General features: G+C 43.7%; 1 protein-coding gene across 4 annotated transcripts in view; it reads left to right on the top strand.

Moving 5' to 3' along the window:
- The window catches only part of mdfi (MyoD family inhibitor), a 157,147-nt gene that overhangs the window by 106,544 nt on the left and 34,229 nt on the right, over positions 1–16,374 (top strand). The window contains exons 4-5 of one of the 4 annotated variants that reach the window (XM_078546498.1): positions 3,606–3,932; positions 10,696–14,921. In XM_078546498.1, the coding sequence (XP_078402624.1) occupies positions 3,606–3,932; positions 10,696–10,712 (344 nt within the window). In that variant the 3' untranslated portion in view covers positions 10,713–14,921. Of the gene's footprint in view, positions 1–3,605; positions 3,933–5,571; positions 7,691–10,695; positions 14,922–16,374 lie in introns of those variants that run through there. The other 3 variants (XM_078546500.1, XM_078546496.1, XM_078546499.1) reach the window with 3 other exon arrangements.

Here is a 16,374-nt window from a genome sequence, read left to right as displayed (position 1 = left end):
GACTGCAATCGTCCTGCTGATGTGTAAATTCCTCGTTGCCTGGTTTACATCCTTGTACTGATAACTCTTGCCTTTGATCATAACCTGACCAGTCACAGGCGATCTTCAATTTTGGAGCATTGATTGTGCACTATCGCATCGTGAGCCCAGGCAGGGGAACGAAACAGGGATAGGAATCCACAGATTGGAGATGAGAGAAGAATTCAAACTTTAGAATAAAGTTTCAAATCCAGGCTAAAATTGGGAGCTGTATTACATCTCAAAATAATCCAAAGCAAATTGATTCAGACAGGAATCATCCACAGAATGTTTCTTAAATTAAAAAGTTAAAATTAAATTGCTCCAGTGACTTGATGTGAAGTGAGATGATTGATTTCAGTTTCCCAAGGTCTTTATATTCTCTCCAATGCACAGATTTTAATTAGCATGGGCAGATAATACAGTGTATTTGTATAAAAACGGGGCCATATTAATTCAATCAGGATTCAGACACCATGAGCTCAGAGCAAACGTGCAGCTTTTATTAATTGAAACCTCATCAGCGGCACCTGTCTTGCAAGCGCTGACCTGCTTCTGTGAGTCATTCTCTGTTGTCTGAAACAAAACTATGTGGTTTCAATCTGAAGTCCAGAACGTGAAGGTCAACAATTCCGATGCAGCAGTGAGGGAGTGCTGCGCTGTCAGAGGGTCAGTACTGAGGGAGTGCTGCACTGTCAGAGGGTCAGTGCTGATGGAGCGCTGCACCGTCGGAGGGTCAGTACTGTGAGAGTGCTGCACTATCAGAGGGTCAGTGCTGATGGAGTGCTGCACAGTCAGAGTGTCAATACATAGGAACATAGGAAGATAGGACTTAGGAGGAGAAGTATGCCATACGACTCTCTGAGCCTTTTCTGCCATTCGATAAGACCATAGCTGATCTGGTTGTGGTCTCAACTGCACTCTCCTGTCTACCCCCTCCCCATAACCCTTGGCTCCCTTCTCTATCAAAAATCTCTTCAACTCAGCCTTAAATAAATGAAATGACCCTGCCTCCACTGCTTTCTTGGGAAGAGAACTCCACAGACTAACTACCGTCTGAGAGAAGAAAGTTCTCCTCATTTCTGCCTTAAAAGGAAGATCTCTTATTTTTAAACTGTCCTTGGTCTAGTCTCCTCACAAGAACAAACATCCTCCCAGCATCCACCCTATAAAGTCCCCTTAGGATCTTATATGTTTCAGTGAGATCACCTCTCATTCTTCTAAACTCTAATGGGACGCACCAAGACCCTGTATAGCTGCGGTAAAACCTCCTGACTTTTATATTCCATTCTCCTTGCAATAAACACCAATATTCCATTTGCCTTCCTAATCAGTTGCTGTACCTGTACACTAACTTAGTAGAGTTGATGAGGGGGAGCCAGTGGATGTGGTTTATTTGGACTTCCAGAAGGCTTTTGACAAAGTCCCACATAAGAGAGTGGTGTGTAAAATTAAAGCGCATGGGATTGGGGGTAGTGTATTGAGATGGATAGAAAACTGGTTGGCAGACAGGAAACAAAGAGTTGGAATAAACGGGTCTTTTTCTGAATGGCAGGCAGTGACTAGTGGGGTACCGCAGGTATCAGTGCTGGGACCCCGGTTATTCACAATATATATCAATGATTTAGATGAGGGAACTAAATGTAATATCTCCAAATTTGCAGAGGACACAAAGCTGGGTGGGAGGGTGAGCTGTGAGGAGGATGCAGAGATGCTTCAGTGTGATTTGGACAAGCTGAGTGTGTGGGCAAATGCATGGCAGATGCAGTATAATGTGGATAAATGTGGGGTTATCCACTTTGGTAGCAAAGACAGAAAGGCAGATTATTAGCTGAATGGCTATAAAATGAGAGAGGGGAATGTACAACGAGACCTGGGTGTCCTCCTACAGCAGTTGCTGAAGGTAAGCATGCAGGTGCAGCAGATGGTAAAGAAGGCAAATGGTATGTTGGCCTTCATAGCTAGAGCATTCGAGTACAGGAGCAGGGATGTCTTGCTGCAATTATACGGGGCCTTGGTGAGACCACACCTGGAATATTGTGTGCAGTTTTGGTCTCCTTATCTGAGGAAGGATGTTCTTGCTATAAAGGGAGTGCAGCGAAGGTTTATCAGGCTGATTCCTGGGATGGCGGGACTGACATATGAGGAGAGATTGAGTCAGTTAGGATTATATTCGCTGGAGTTCAGAAGAATTAGGGGGGATCTCATAGAAGCCTATAAAATTTTAACAGGACTAGACAGTGTAGATGCAGGAAGGATGTTCCCGATGGTGGGGGAGTCCAGAACCAGGGGTCACAGTCTGAGGATCCGGGGTATACCATTTAGGACTGGGATGAGGAGAAATTTCTTCACCCAGAGAGTGGTGAGCCTATGGAATTCGCTACCACAGAAAGTAGTTGAGGCCAAAACATTGTATGTTTTCAAGAAGGAGTTAGATATAGCCCTTGGGGCAAAAGGGGTCAAAAGATATGGGGAGAAAGCGGGAGCAGGCTATTGAGTTGGTTGATCAGCCATGATCATAATGAATGGCGGAGCAGGCTCGAAGGGCCAAATGGCCTACTCCTCCTATTTTCTATGTTTCTATGTTCCAGGTCACCCAGATCCCTCTGTACCTCAGAGTTCTGCAATCTCTCTCCATTTAAATAATATGCTGCTTTTCTGTTCTTCCTGCCAAAGTGGACAAGTTCACATTTTCTCCCATTATACTCCATATGCCAATATTTTGCCCACTCACTGAACCTGTCTACCGGCAACACACGGCATATGTGGGTGTTCCGTTCCCGCGACATCTTGTGAAGGGTGAAATCGTGAACAGTGAACTTGCACATGCACAGTGCCCGCTTTCCAGGTGGGAAAGGTGAAAGTTTAACATTCTAAACCGTGGACAGGTGAAAGTTTTGGGGCCGCGAACCTTGATTTTGTGTATGTAAACATTCACACAGGTAAACAAATGTGTGATGGGGGAGGGGGTCATAAATGACAGGAGTTGACTCTATATCCCTTTGCAGACTCCTTATGTCCTCTTCACAACTTACTCTCCTACCTATCTTTGTGCCATCAGCAAATTTAGCCATCATACCTTTGGCTCCTTCAGCCAAGTCAATGATATACATTGTGAATAGTTGGAGCCCCAGCACTGACCTCTGTGGCATTCCAGCGGTTACATCTTGCCAACCTAAAAATAAACCTGTTAGCTATCCTCTATCCATGCTAATATGTTACCCCCTACACCATGAGCTTATTTTGTTTAGTAACCTTTGATGTGGTACCTTATCAAATGACTTTTAGAAATCAAATACACCAATACTGAGGTGGTGCTGCACTGTCAGAGGGTCAGTACTGAGGGAGTGCTGCACTGTCGGAGGGTCAGTGCTGAGGGAGTGCTGCACTGTCAGAGGGTCGGTACTGAGGGAGTGCTACACTGTCGGAGGGTCAGTACTGAGGGAGTGCTGCACTGTTGGAGGGTCAGTACTGAGGGAGTGCTACACTGTCAGAGGGTCAGCACTGAAGGAGGGCAGCGCTCTCAGGGGGTCACGGGTAAAAGTAACTTTGATGTTTAAAGCTTTTTTTGTCACCTTTTTCCTAAGTTCAACCTGAGACCTCCCTTCCAGCAAGATGCTCGGCACTAGAAGATGCTGAAGAGAGTCCTGTTTTATCACAGAACAGCATCAGACAGGCAGCCCACTCAAACAGCACAGACACTGAAGCTGTAACCACATCACAAAGCTCAGCCTCCCATGCTCCAGCTGGTCACCGAGTCCGCGGCAGTGGCGCAGAATACTTGACGCCTTTAACCTCAGATAACCAGCATGGTAAGCTGCATTCCTACCCATCCATCAACAGCCACAGCAGCAAGAAGAGTAAATCCAGCTCCAGGTCAACAGCATCTCAGATCCCTTCTGATGCAGAGGAAGGTGAGTGTAGGTGTGGGTTCCTCATACTGACCTAAGGGCCTGTATCACTGACATCGATGGTTCTGATCGAGCAAGACTTAATCAGTAGAAATTATAGCACAGGGGATATGAAGCCACCTTGATGGGCAGAATGGCCTTTTCTCATTGCCTGTTAAATAAATGTTATCTCCCAGGCCCTGCCCCTGGCCTGGGGCTCACGCTAGCTAGGGCTGCTATATTAGCCTGGGTAAACAAGTCAAGGAAAAAGTAATAGTTGATCAGAAATGCTCGTCCTCATCACTATCCAGAGAGCAGCTGCCCTCTTTGGGACAGTGTATGGGTCTAGATGTCCAGACAGAATCGGGAGCTACTGTGATGCCCATCATGGTGGATCACCCGGCCAACACTTAGTTGAAGGCTACTTGAGTGAAGTAAGGAACAGAAGTGCTAAAGATAAGGAAATTAAATTGGATGAAAGAAAATAGCTTCAAACTGAAATCCCCAAAAATCTCTTCTTTAAGTAGCCAACTGAGAGTCTCAGTGTTCCAGTACAGAGCAATACTGCTCATGTGATCCGGGGCTCAATCTAGCTCTGAATAAATCTCTCCTGGATGTGTAACAGGAGGGATGGTCACTGTTGGCCACAGCCTCCTGGGTTAACAAGGGGGTTTAAAATGGCTCCGACCAGTGAGATCTGGTTGTTTGATCGGCAGTAAGTTAAGATTGGTCAATTCTAACCCATGGATACAGTTTTAGGAATAGTTCAGCTGAGAAAACAGTGAGGGTTACAGCAAAATGAAGCTCTGGGTCTTTGCTCATGGTCTTCGTGGCTGTAGAACAGGCTGTCTGTGAGGGGGCCAGATCAATCTGAAATTTCGGCTCTGTTCATTGATGTCACTAAGGGCACCTGCTATTGGCTTTAGGGTGCAGTCTAGGGCAATGAATAATCAACCAGGGTTCTTATTCCTGATCTCTGCCCAGTAAACCCTGGGTTAGAGAAAGGGGTGAATTAGACAGGATTCCTGATCCTGATCACTGCCCAGTAAACCCTGGGTTAGAGAAATGGGGGAATTAGACAGTATTCTTGATCCTGATTACTGCCCAGTGAACCCTGGGTTAGAGAAATGGGGGAATTAGACAGGATTCCTGATCCTGATCACTGCCCAGTAAACCCTGGGTTAGAGAAAGGGGTGAATTAGACAGTATTCTTGATCCTGATTACTGCCCAGTGAACCCTGGGTTAGAGAAAGGGGTGAATTAGACAGTATTCTTGATCCTGATTACTGCCCAGTGAACCCCGGGTTAGAGAAAGGGGTGAATTAGACAGTATTCTTGATCCTGATCACTGCCCAGTAAACCCTGGGTTAGAGAAAGGGGTGAATTAGACAGTATTCCTGATCTTGATTACTGCCCAGTGAGCCCTGGATTAGAGAGAGGGGGGGATTAGACAGGATTCCTGATCCTGATCACTGCCCAGCTAGATACTCACTGAGGGCAGGATTAGGCTTGTGTCTGATGTTTCTATCAGACATGAGCACACATAGACAGGAACATTCAGAGCTTGTATTTTTTTCAAGTTTACTGGTCAGAATCATACTGAGAGCACCTCGCTGTAACATTCTCTCTCTCTCTCTCTCTCTCCATCCTCTCTCCTGTGTAGACTGCTGTGTACACTGTATCCTGGCCTGCCTGTTCTGTCAGTTCCTCACCCTGTGCAATCTCGTGCTAGACTGTGCAACCTGTGGCACCTGTACCTCTGACAGCTCCTGCTGTTTCTGCTGTGGCTCGGAGGAGTGTGCACCCTGTGACTTGCCGTGTGACCTGGATTGTGGGATTGTAGATGCGTGCTGTGAATCAGCAGACTGTCTGGAGATCTGCATGGAGTGCTGTGGCCTCTGCTTCTCCTCATAATTGTGAATCCTGGGAATCCAGACTGACATTGATGAGAACGGAACAGGGCTGTTGGTTATGGTCAGTCTTGCAGGCTCTCCAGTGATTAGAGGACGAGTGACCTCAAGATGAGGAACAGTCTACGAGGATTTCAACTCAAACTGATAGTTGTCAAGACTGGAAGACAAGACATATGTTATAATGATGATATTGGCATCCACTTCAGTTTGATTTAGCAGCAAGTTTTGCTGAACATTGTTCAGTAGTTATGTTTAAAACTATGCTCTTCAGGCACTTCAAACTCCAAAGCTTTTTTGTGGAGCAGTTTATACTGTCCCCTTTCACTTGTTAGAATGTTCCCCCAGTGGTGTCCAATGTTGAGTCTCAGTTTCAGTCCTTGGAGACTCGTTCCCAGTCCCATGGCACCCTTAAGGAAATGGGGCACACGAAAAGGGTGGGAAGCAGGTCATGGGAGACATGCTGGGTTGCCTGTGAGCAGTGGAGGGTTGCCCCTTCAGTTCCAAGCTTCTGCTGCCTACAGGCCTCAGGCTGCTCGCCCCACACCTCTCAGTGATTTTCAGAGTGGCAGTGGCAAAGTCTTGAGAGCAAGACAATTTCCCAACTACCCTTGACAATGGTGATATAAGAGGTTGAGACATTCAGCCCATCTTTCGCACACGTTCACAGAATTCCCTCATGTGTATTTTTAATAACTCTGAATTACATGTGTTGCAAGAACCTGTCTAGTTCCTTCTTTAAGCCCATTAAGATTTCTTGAGGTAGAAATTAGTCCTCGTTGTGCCTATTTTACAAGCACAAAATGGATGCCAAAGAACCAATTTCAGGGTCTAACATCCTGTGCCTCAAGGCCACCTGAAAAAACATCAAACCCAAAATTGTGTCAGGTTTCTTCTCAGGCCTTTGGAGCAGCCACCTAAAACAGGGGTTAGGCACCTTATTTATGCTAATGAGAGACCTCCGGCCTGTTTTTTCTGGTTTTTTGAGATGTGGATGTTATATCACCAATGTGGAAGTTAGTTTAAAAAAAACTAGGGAGCTGGGAACAGTCATGATTGCTCCCCCAGTCCTCTCCTCCCCCAAAGCTTTGGGCAATAAGGTGACTCATTCAGTCAGACACTTATTACTGCGATCAGTTGGCGCAGTGCGATAGGGACAGGATCTGAGACCTTTCCAGCTTTTGATGTGACAATTTCTCAGGCTTTTGTCTCATTTTCAGAACATACTGACATTCCATGGGTTACTTTAGATGCCCTCTAATTGCTTGCTCAATGAATTCTGTATGATTGGACTGAGAGTGTTGCAGCTGCTTTGGACATAGCCAGACTCAATGCTGCTCCTCCCCATCTCTCCCTGTAACCTTCTCCAGTTCAACAACCCCCCTCCTCCCAGATACATTGCCAGCAGAGGTTTGTCAGGTAATCATCAGTAACAGCATCCATGGCTGATGTCCCTTGGACTGACCGCAGGGACATTGTGACTAATCGCAGCGTGAGATTGCCTAGCACAAAAGGAATCAAACTGAGGGATCCTTGAAGCCCAGTGGCAAATATTGTGAATAAGCTGCTCAGTGGATGAACTCATTGAACTATCAGTGCTATCTTAGCTATAATCACATCAGACTGTATGTTTTGATGGCGGGGTGGGACATATATGAGCAAGTGGCTCTATTTAATTGTTCAGTGATGGTGTTTCCATTGGAACACTCCAAGTTTACAGGAACTTTAATGTGCAATGAATAAACAAATAGTATGATAAGACTGTATCACATTGCAGCATGATACCAGGAGAATTCAAGGTATTTGGCAAAAGAACCAGAGGAGAGATGAGGAAAATATTTTTTAAGATATGACCTGGAACCTGCTGTCTGAAAGGGGTTGGTGGGGTGGGGTGGTGGTGGGCGGAGGGGTTGATAGTGTGGGGTGGGGATCGGGGAGGGGATGCGTGGGAGCAGATTCAGTAGTAACTTTCAAAAGGGAAATTGAATAAATACTTGAAGGGAAACATTTACAGGCCAATGGGGAAAGAGCAAGGGAGTTATTTGGTGGGCTCTATCAAAGAGCCGGCACAGACATAATGGGCCAAATAGATTCCTGCATTGTATCATTGTCTGATTCTATGAAACCTACCATATGGTGACTGGAACTACATTTTTCCCCTTTCTATAAATCTCTTGTTTTAATCATAACAGTTAACTGAAAACAAGGCTGAGACAGTAAGAGAAACTGATTTTACATTCTCTTTATTCCAGAGGTCAATAAGACCATAAGACGCAGGAGCAGAAGTAGGCCATTCAGCCCATCGAGTCTGCTTCGCCATTCAATGAAATTTTGGCTGATCTCATAATCTTCAACTCCACTTTCCTGCCTTTTCCCCATAACCCTTGATTCCTTTACTGATTAAAAATCTGCCTATCTCAGCCTTGAATATACTTAACGACCTCTATATATACGCTACAGCCCTCTGCGGTAAAGAATTCCACAGATTGACTACCCTCTGAGAGAAGAAATTCCTCCTCTGTCCTAAATGGGTGACCCCTTACTCTAAGATTATGCCCTCTAGTCCTAGACTCTCCCACAAGGGGAAACAACCTCTCAGCATCTACCCTGTCAAGCCCTCTAAGGATCGTATATGTTTCAATAAGGTCGCCTCTCATTCTTCTAAACTCCAATGAGTACAGGCCCAATCTACTCAGCTTCTCCTCATAAGAAAATCCCTCCATACCCGGGATCAACCTAGTGAACCTTTTCTGGACTTCCCCCAGTGTCAGTATATCTTTCCTTAGATAATGGGACCAAAACTGTTCACAGTATTCTAGGTGTGGTCTAATTAGTGCCTTGTATAGTTTTAGCAAGACTTCCTTATTTTTATACTCCATTCCCTTTGAAATAAAGGCCAACATTCCATTTGCTTTCCCTATTACCTGCTGAACTTGTATGCTAGCTTTTGGTGATTCATGCACAATCCCTCTGTGCTGCAGCATTCTGCAGTCTTTCTCCATTTAAATAATATTCAGCTCCTCTATTCTTCCCACCAAAGTCTATAACCTCATATTTTCCCACATTATATTCCATCTGCCAAGTTTTTTCCCACTTACTTAACCTGTCTATATCCCTCTGTAGACTCCTTATGTCACCCTCACCACTTGCCTTCCCACCTATTTTTGTGTCATCCATAAATTTAGCAATAGTACATTCACTTCCCAATCCAAGTCAAAAATATATATGGTAAATAATTGTGGCCCCAGCACTGACCCCCGTGGCACTCCACTAGTTACAGGTTGCCATCCTGAAAATGCCCCCCTTATCCCAACTCTCTGTCTCCTGTTAGTTAGCCAATCCTCTATCCATGCTAACATACTACCCCAATGCCATGGGCTCTTATCTTATTAAGTAGCCTTATGTGTGGTACCTTATCGAACACCTTTTGGAAATCCAAATATATTACATCTACTGGTTCCCCTTTATCCTGTTTGTTACTTCCTCAAAGAATTTAAATAAATTTGTCAGGCATGATTTCCCCTTCATGAAGCCATGCTGACTCTGCTTGATTATATTATGTATTTCTAAATGCTCTGCTATTACATCCTTTATAATAGACTCTAACATTTTCCAAATGAGGAATGTTAAGCTAACTGGCCTATAGTTGCCTGTTTTTTGTCACCCTCACTTTTTGAGTAAGGGTGTTACATTGGCAGTTCTCCAATCCTCTGGGACTTCTCCAGAACCTAAGGATTCTTGGAAGATTACTACCACTACATCCACTATTTGTGTAGCTACTTCTTTTAATATCCAAGGATGCTACCCATCAGGTCCAGGGGACTTATCGGCCTTTAGTCCCATTAGTTTCCCTAGTACTTTTTCTCTAGTGATAGTTATTGTATTTATCTCCTCCCCACCTTTTACTCCTTGATTATTTAGTATTTTTGGAATGTTATTAGTATCTTCTACCATGAAGACTGATATAAAATATTTATTCAACTGCTCTGCCATTTCCTGGTTCCCCATTATTATTTCCTCAGCCTCATTCTCTAAGGAGCCAGTGTTCACTTTGGTCTCTCTCTTCCTATTTATATATTTAAAGAAGCTCTTACTGTCCATTTTTATGTTACTTATAGTTTACACTCAAAGTTTATTTTCTCCCTCTTTATTAATTTTTGGGTCAACTCCCTCTTTATTAATTTTTGGGTCAACTTTTGTTGGTTTTTAAAACTTTCCCAATCCTCTGATTTACCACAAGTCTCCCTGTTCTCCCCGATCTTTTTAAAATGAAGTTTTCGTCACTCTCTGTGCTCTCTTTAAAACAAATATTTGGTACAATATTTTTGTCTGCCTCTGTGCAAAGTGATGATCTAAGCATTCACACTTGCAAAATGACTCACTTCTGATCAGGTTTGTAACAAGGGCCGGGATTTTCGGGCACTGTCGTGGGCGAGGCGGTGCCCCAGCCAGAAGCCCATCGACTTATGGCGGGACCGGAAGATCCCGCCGGTGGGCGGGAAAGGAAAATCCCAGCAGGCACGGAAAATCCCGCCGAAGGTATCTGCAGCTTTAATATTTTGCAGGATTTTTATTTAAGGAGGAAACTCCTTTTTCTTTTCTCACACTCCTTGTTTCATACACCACGTAACATTCAAGGCTGTTCGGGACTTTCCTCATCTCACTTTGACGTGCCTCCTGCTTACTATCTCGCAGCATTAAAATCAAGATTCATTGTTCCATCTCCTTCTCTAACTCTTCCACCCTGACCACCTCAAATTGTGAAATGTCCAATCTCCTTCAGTCTTCACTTCACCCACAGCCTCTTAAAACCCATGTTTTCCATTGTCTAACTGATACCTTTTCATTTACTTTATCTTTATCTTTTTTGCATTCAGCTTCCCCAGCATCTTAAAAAGACTTGCATCTATATAGCGTCTTTAATGACCTCAGGACATCCCAACGTGCTTCACAGTCAATGAAGCACCTTCAAAGTAAATAAAAATAAAAAGTGCTGGAAAATCTCAGGAGGTCGGAAGAGTCATATTAGATTCGAAATGTTAACTCTGTTTCTGTCTCCACAGATGCTGCCAGACCTGCTGAATTTTTCCAGCACTTTCTGGGTTTTTTTTTCAGATCTCCAGCATCCGCGGTATTTTGCTTTGCAAGTACATTTAACGTGTGGTCACAGTTGAAACAAATGGCACATTGCAAAATCTCACAATCCAGTTCATCATATGTTGGTTGAAATATTGGCCAGGACACCAGGGAGAACTCTCCTGCCCTTTCTTGAAAAAGTGCCTTTGGATTTTTTGCATCCTCTTGACAGGGGAGACAAGACTTTGATTTAATGCCTCATTCAAAAGACAGCGTCTCCAACAGTGCAGCACTCCATCAGTACTGCTCTAGGAGTGTTAGCCTAGATTATGGGGCGCACATCTCCGTGGTGGAGTTTGAACTCACAGCCTTCTGACTCCGAGGTAAGTGTGTGACCAGTGAGCCATGGCTGTCGCCTCCATTCTGTGTTCTTACTGTACTGGAAAAATCAGTGGCGAAACAATTTTCTGAATCTTAAATAACATTGAAATGGATCAAATAGTTTGATGCTGTTTATGCCGGGCAAGTGTGTCCCAATCTCTCTTCATCTCAATTCAATTTTTCCCGCTGACTATCGAAAACTGGAAAACCAATTTCTGTGGTACTCAGGTGTATTGTTTTGGGGGTTTGGTGAGGTGTTTGAGACACTGGTCCAGTTATCTGTGGCTGTGCCCTCCTGTCACTTGGTATTGCTGCTCATTCTCCACTCGTCCTTCTACACTACCAGAGGCAGATCTTTCGGCCATTCTACCCTTGCCCTGTACGGTTCTCCATCAACACCTCGTGCCTTGCCGCCTCCTCAGTCTTCATATTTCTCTTACACCCCTCTTTTGATTTGATTCTTTGCTCTCTTCCCTCCTGGTCTTAAATTTCCTTCCTTGGCAGCTCATTTATTTTTTCCTCCCATATGAAGAGCACAGAAATCTCCTTGTGCCCTGCCCTGGCCAATAGGCCTTCCTCAACCAACATCACCAGAAAGTAGATGACTGATCCCCTATAAAGCATTACTCTAGAAAGGCAAGTTTCACAAAAAGCTAGGCTTGAATTCCCTTCAATTTGAATAGTCAACAGATAATCTAATTGAGGTGTTCAAATGGTAAAGAGATTTGATAGGGTAGGCAGGGAGAAACTATTACCCCTGATGGGGGGATCTAGGGAGCACAACCTTAAAATTAGAGCTAGTTATCCAGGGGTGGGGGTGATGCCAAGAAGCATTTCTTCACACAAAGGGGAGTGGTAATCTGGAACTCTCTCCCAAAAAGGCTATGGATGCTGGGGATCAGTTAAAAATTACAAGGCAGACGGACAGCATTTCATTGGCTAAGGGCATCGTGGGACCTGGAGCAAAAGCAGGTAAAATGAGTTGAGGCATAGATCAGCCATGATATGATTGAATGGCTGAACACTCACTCACTTTCCCTAATAGTGCTTCGAAAAAACCTTTAATCTCCATTCAGCTGCAGGACACGAACCAGGCTCAGATTGTTCACCTTGCAGAACATATACCGCCTGTTTCAGGTCAAACTCAGGACCTGAAGCCCCAGGTAAGAGGACATTCACGAGGATTAGAGAGTGTAAAAGTCACTCCACGAATCAATGTTCAGGATTTAGTCATTCCAGTTGCAGCCATTTCCCATTTACTGTTTGTTCTACTGTATCGAATTATCAACCAACCCTGATACAGTGAGATGCTAATTCAATAACATCATTGACATGATGAAACTCCTGACATAATGAAACACTTAATATAATACCATCTCTGATATAATAAAACTGTTGGAGGTAAAACACTTTTCCTGCTGGTGAGTTTAGTTTATATGTAAAGGTTCAGTTATATCCTTGTGAGATAAAATGTATTTACAAACAAAAGGTTTCTACAGCACTAAAGGAATGGGTCTGTTAACTCACAATAATGCCACTTCCTCCTCTCCATCTTTGGTTCTTTTTTAAACGTAAACATCCAAAACTACAAGCTAATAATTTATTGCTAGCATGAAACATTAAAGTCAAATTGAATGAATCATTGTGTTTTCATTTGGCAATGCAGTATTGTATTGCCATGTTATTGTAATGTTGATTTATATTGGCGGGTTGGAGGGGAAAGGGGTAACATTGTATGCTTGTGCTGTCAGAGATGTAGCTATTCACAGGGAGTGAAGACTGGTCAAATTAGACCCCCGTCCCTCACTCCAGGTTGAACGCTGTAGAGAAGATCCAGTGAAAGAGTCGAGCACTTCCTATGCTCCGACATTGTGCCCTCAACTATGAGGTACTAAGCTTTCTAAACTCCCAAACCTCTCCACCTCTCTACCTCTCTCTCCTCTTTTAAGGTGCTCCTTAAAACCTACCTCTTTAACCCGGGCTTGTTGATCATTTTGTCCTAAAATCTCCCTGCGTGGCTCAGTATCAAATTTTGTCTGATAACTTGTTTTAAATTCAGTGAAAGCCACAATGAGATGATGGGGATCCTGGTGCTTAAGTCAATATATTGATTGCCTTCAATCAAAAGCTTTCTCCCACCTATCCCACATCTTCCCCCTTTCTCCTCCTGACTGTTGGGATCTAGTTTTTGGAGAATGATTGCTCTGTGATGTCTCAGTCCATCGGCTAATCTCCAGTTGTGATCCAGAGTTCTGATTGTTTGCAGTTATTTTAATAAAGAATTACCAACATGGAAATAGGCCACTCAGCCAGTCCTTCTTGCTGCTCACCCTTCACAAGAGCAGAATCTAAATCCTATGTGCCCCATGTCCCTTTCAATCAGCTATCTAACCTAGCCTTAAATCTTGACATGCTTTTCTGCTTCAATAACCAAAGCCAATGATTATCCCCAGCCTCACAATCTTTGGTATCAAAGTTTTGGGACTGCAGGGATGGAATTATGACCCAAGTCAATCTTGCCCACACTCAATTTTCAAACATTTACACTCTTTGACAGCAATTCCTGAAGACTGATTCCCCAGCCTGAACCCTCCCTACCCAAGTGTGGTGCCCCTAGCACCATGTTGGGTGGAATCAGCTAACGCAACGCCAGCCTGGCATATAACCTGGAATTATCCTGGCCTTCGATTCCAGGCCTGGCCCGCTGGAATTTCCAATGGAGAGGAATGGAACAGCCATGCTCACATTCACTCTGGAGAAGGCGAATTTCCAATGATGTTTCTTCACCTGAGAGATCATTGCAACATGAGCGAGGTAGAGATTGATACCCACTCCACTTGGTTTTTAATCTGACCTGCTCTGCGCAGCGAAGTACAGTTCAGAGGCTGCCACCTCTCCTGGAAGGACTCAGAAGAAGGAAATTGGAAAAGAACTTTCCGCCCTGGGTGGCAACGCCTTGCAGGAGTCCAGAAAGCAAAGGTTGGTCCTGTGGCCACCAGAATTAAAGGCATCCGGTCCATATTGGCAGAAGAGCTTTTTGCCAAAAAGACTGAGGTCAAATGGACAAAGGATCTTCCTCACCCAGACTTATCCAGCCGGGGGTTTGTGGAAGATAGCAAATGACAGTCACATTTTTTTTTTTAAAAGTAATGAATGCAAATGAGATGTTAATTTATTTATTACTCTTGCTAAAATCAGACAAGTCCCATATTATTTGAAAAGCCCACTTGCATTAGCTCTGCCCCCTGATGTGATTTAAATGAGGGACTTATTATGTTGATTTTTCTAGTGTTTTATCTGTTTTGGATCTGTATTGCTAGTTGTTTTTTTTTTTGCACAGTTAGAATGATGCTTTATTTTGAAGCTCTCTCCTGTCGATAATATCTGTTGAAACTAAGATCAGGAACTTGGGCAAAGAGGTCAGCCTGGCCCATCCATATCAACAGCAAATCTGAGTCTGTAACTCTGCAGTATTGGGTGATAGCCGTTTGTTTATTTAATGTTTCCCTGACATGCCCATCTTCACACAGTTTCAACCTGTTTAGTTGATTCATTTGGAAGATTGTGGGTGAGATGTGAAGTTTAATGAAAGTGTTATGTATATGTTTCTGAAGCTCTTAATGTGTATTAAAGCTTTTAGAATTAACTTTCCAGTTTGAATTGTGTTCATCCGTGTGTTCCTGTGATCCGTTGGGTTATTAAGTTTCTGCTCTGGAATCTGAGCTTAAATCCAGTTGAGATGAAAAAGGCAAAGTGAGGGTTCTAAGTGCACAATTAGAGAGACCATGATGCTCACTCCGTCTGTGGTCCCATTTGATGGTTTAATTTTTGAGTGTCTGATAGACACTGCCATTGTTTCCCCCTCCATCTGATTTTTTGGAGTGTTTCAGAGTTCAGAGGTGACCATCAATGACGTGACTGTGGTTTCACTTCCTACTTTACCTGGATTTTTCTGAAAACAAAGGTCTTTAAAGACATGTTGCTCCCATATTCAATTCGACCTCTCCTGCAGATCTCTACAGGAACACGAGTGTGTACTGGAAGTATGAATGAGAAAAATATTCTTTCTCCCAGCACTTCTCATACTGAGGTAAATAAAGGCATTTATATAGCGCCTTTCACAACCTCAGAATGTCCAAAAGCAGTTTACAACTAATGAAGTACTTTTGAAATGTAGTTACTGTTGTAATGAAGGAAATGCGATAGCCAATTTGTGCACAGCACAATCCCACAAACAACAGTGTGGCAATAAGCAGATAATGTATTTTAATGACGCTAGTTAAGAGAATACACATTGGCAAGTATACTGGGGAGAACTCCCCCACTCTTCTTCAAAATAGTGCCATGGGGGTATCTTTGGCTTGCACTTGAGAGGGCAGACAAGCTTTGATGAATGTCTCATCTGAAGGACAGCACCTGTGGCAGTGCTGCACTCTCTCCGTACATGTTGGTTTTTTTGCACTCAAGTTTCTCAAGTAGAACTTGAATCCAGAACCTCTGACCCAGAAGCAAGAATGATATTCAATGAGCCACAGCTGTAGTTCCACAAGTTTCAGCAGCTTTCTATTACACTGGTTCTTGTTGAATTGGCCGAGCTGGTGACTCACACCAACCAACGAAGATCTTACAGGCAGGTCTGATCCTGTCCTCAGCTGAACTCCACACTTTCAAGCAGAAGGTGTGGTCAAAGCAAGAATCCTGGCTGAACTTCCTCTCACTAAAACTGTGGCACAGATGTCACTGTGGTTTATAAGACCCAGTGCATTATGCAAGGAGCCATCAGTGGCTCTACACATTGTCCCAGAGAAATCTTATTCCTCTCGATGTAACAAAGCAACAACATTGTAGTAAATTAAGGAGATTGACAAAGGTGCCTCGATAACATAAAGCTCACAATTTGATTTTTTCCAATAACCTTTTCATTTAGTATAGGATTATCCCTCCAACAGGATTTTTGTGACTTGCATATTAAAAAGCAGTGCCTATATAAAACACTAGGATAAGGGTCTCACAAGCCTTCTCCTCTGTGTATAGTCCCACCAGCCACTTGCATAGACACTCTCTGTTATAAATAAAGCTTGTCTTTTTTATTAATGGTT

This window comes from Cetorhinus maximus, chromosome 8 (genome assembly GCF_964194155.1).
Source record: "Cetorhinus maximus chromosome 8, sCetMax3.hap1.1, whole genome shotgun sequence".
Taxonomy (NCBI): Eukaryota; Metazoa; Chordata; class Chondrichthyes; order Lamniformes; family Cetorhinidae; genus Cetorhinus; species Cetorhinus maximus.
The sequence above is the reverse complement of the archived record's forward strand: the minus strand, read 5'-3'. Positions and strand labels throughout refer to the sequence as shown.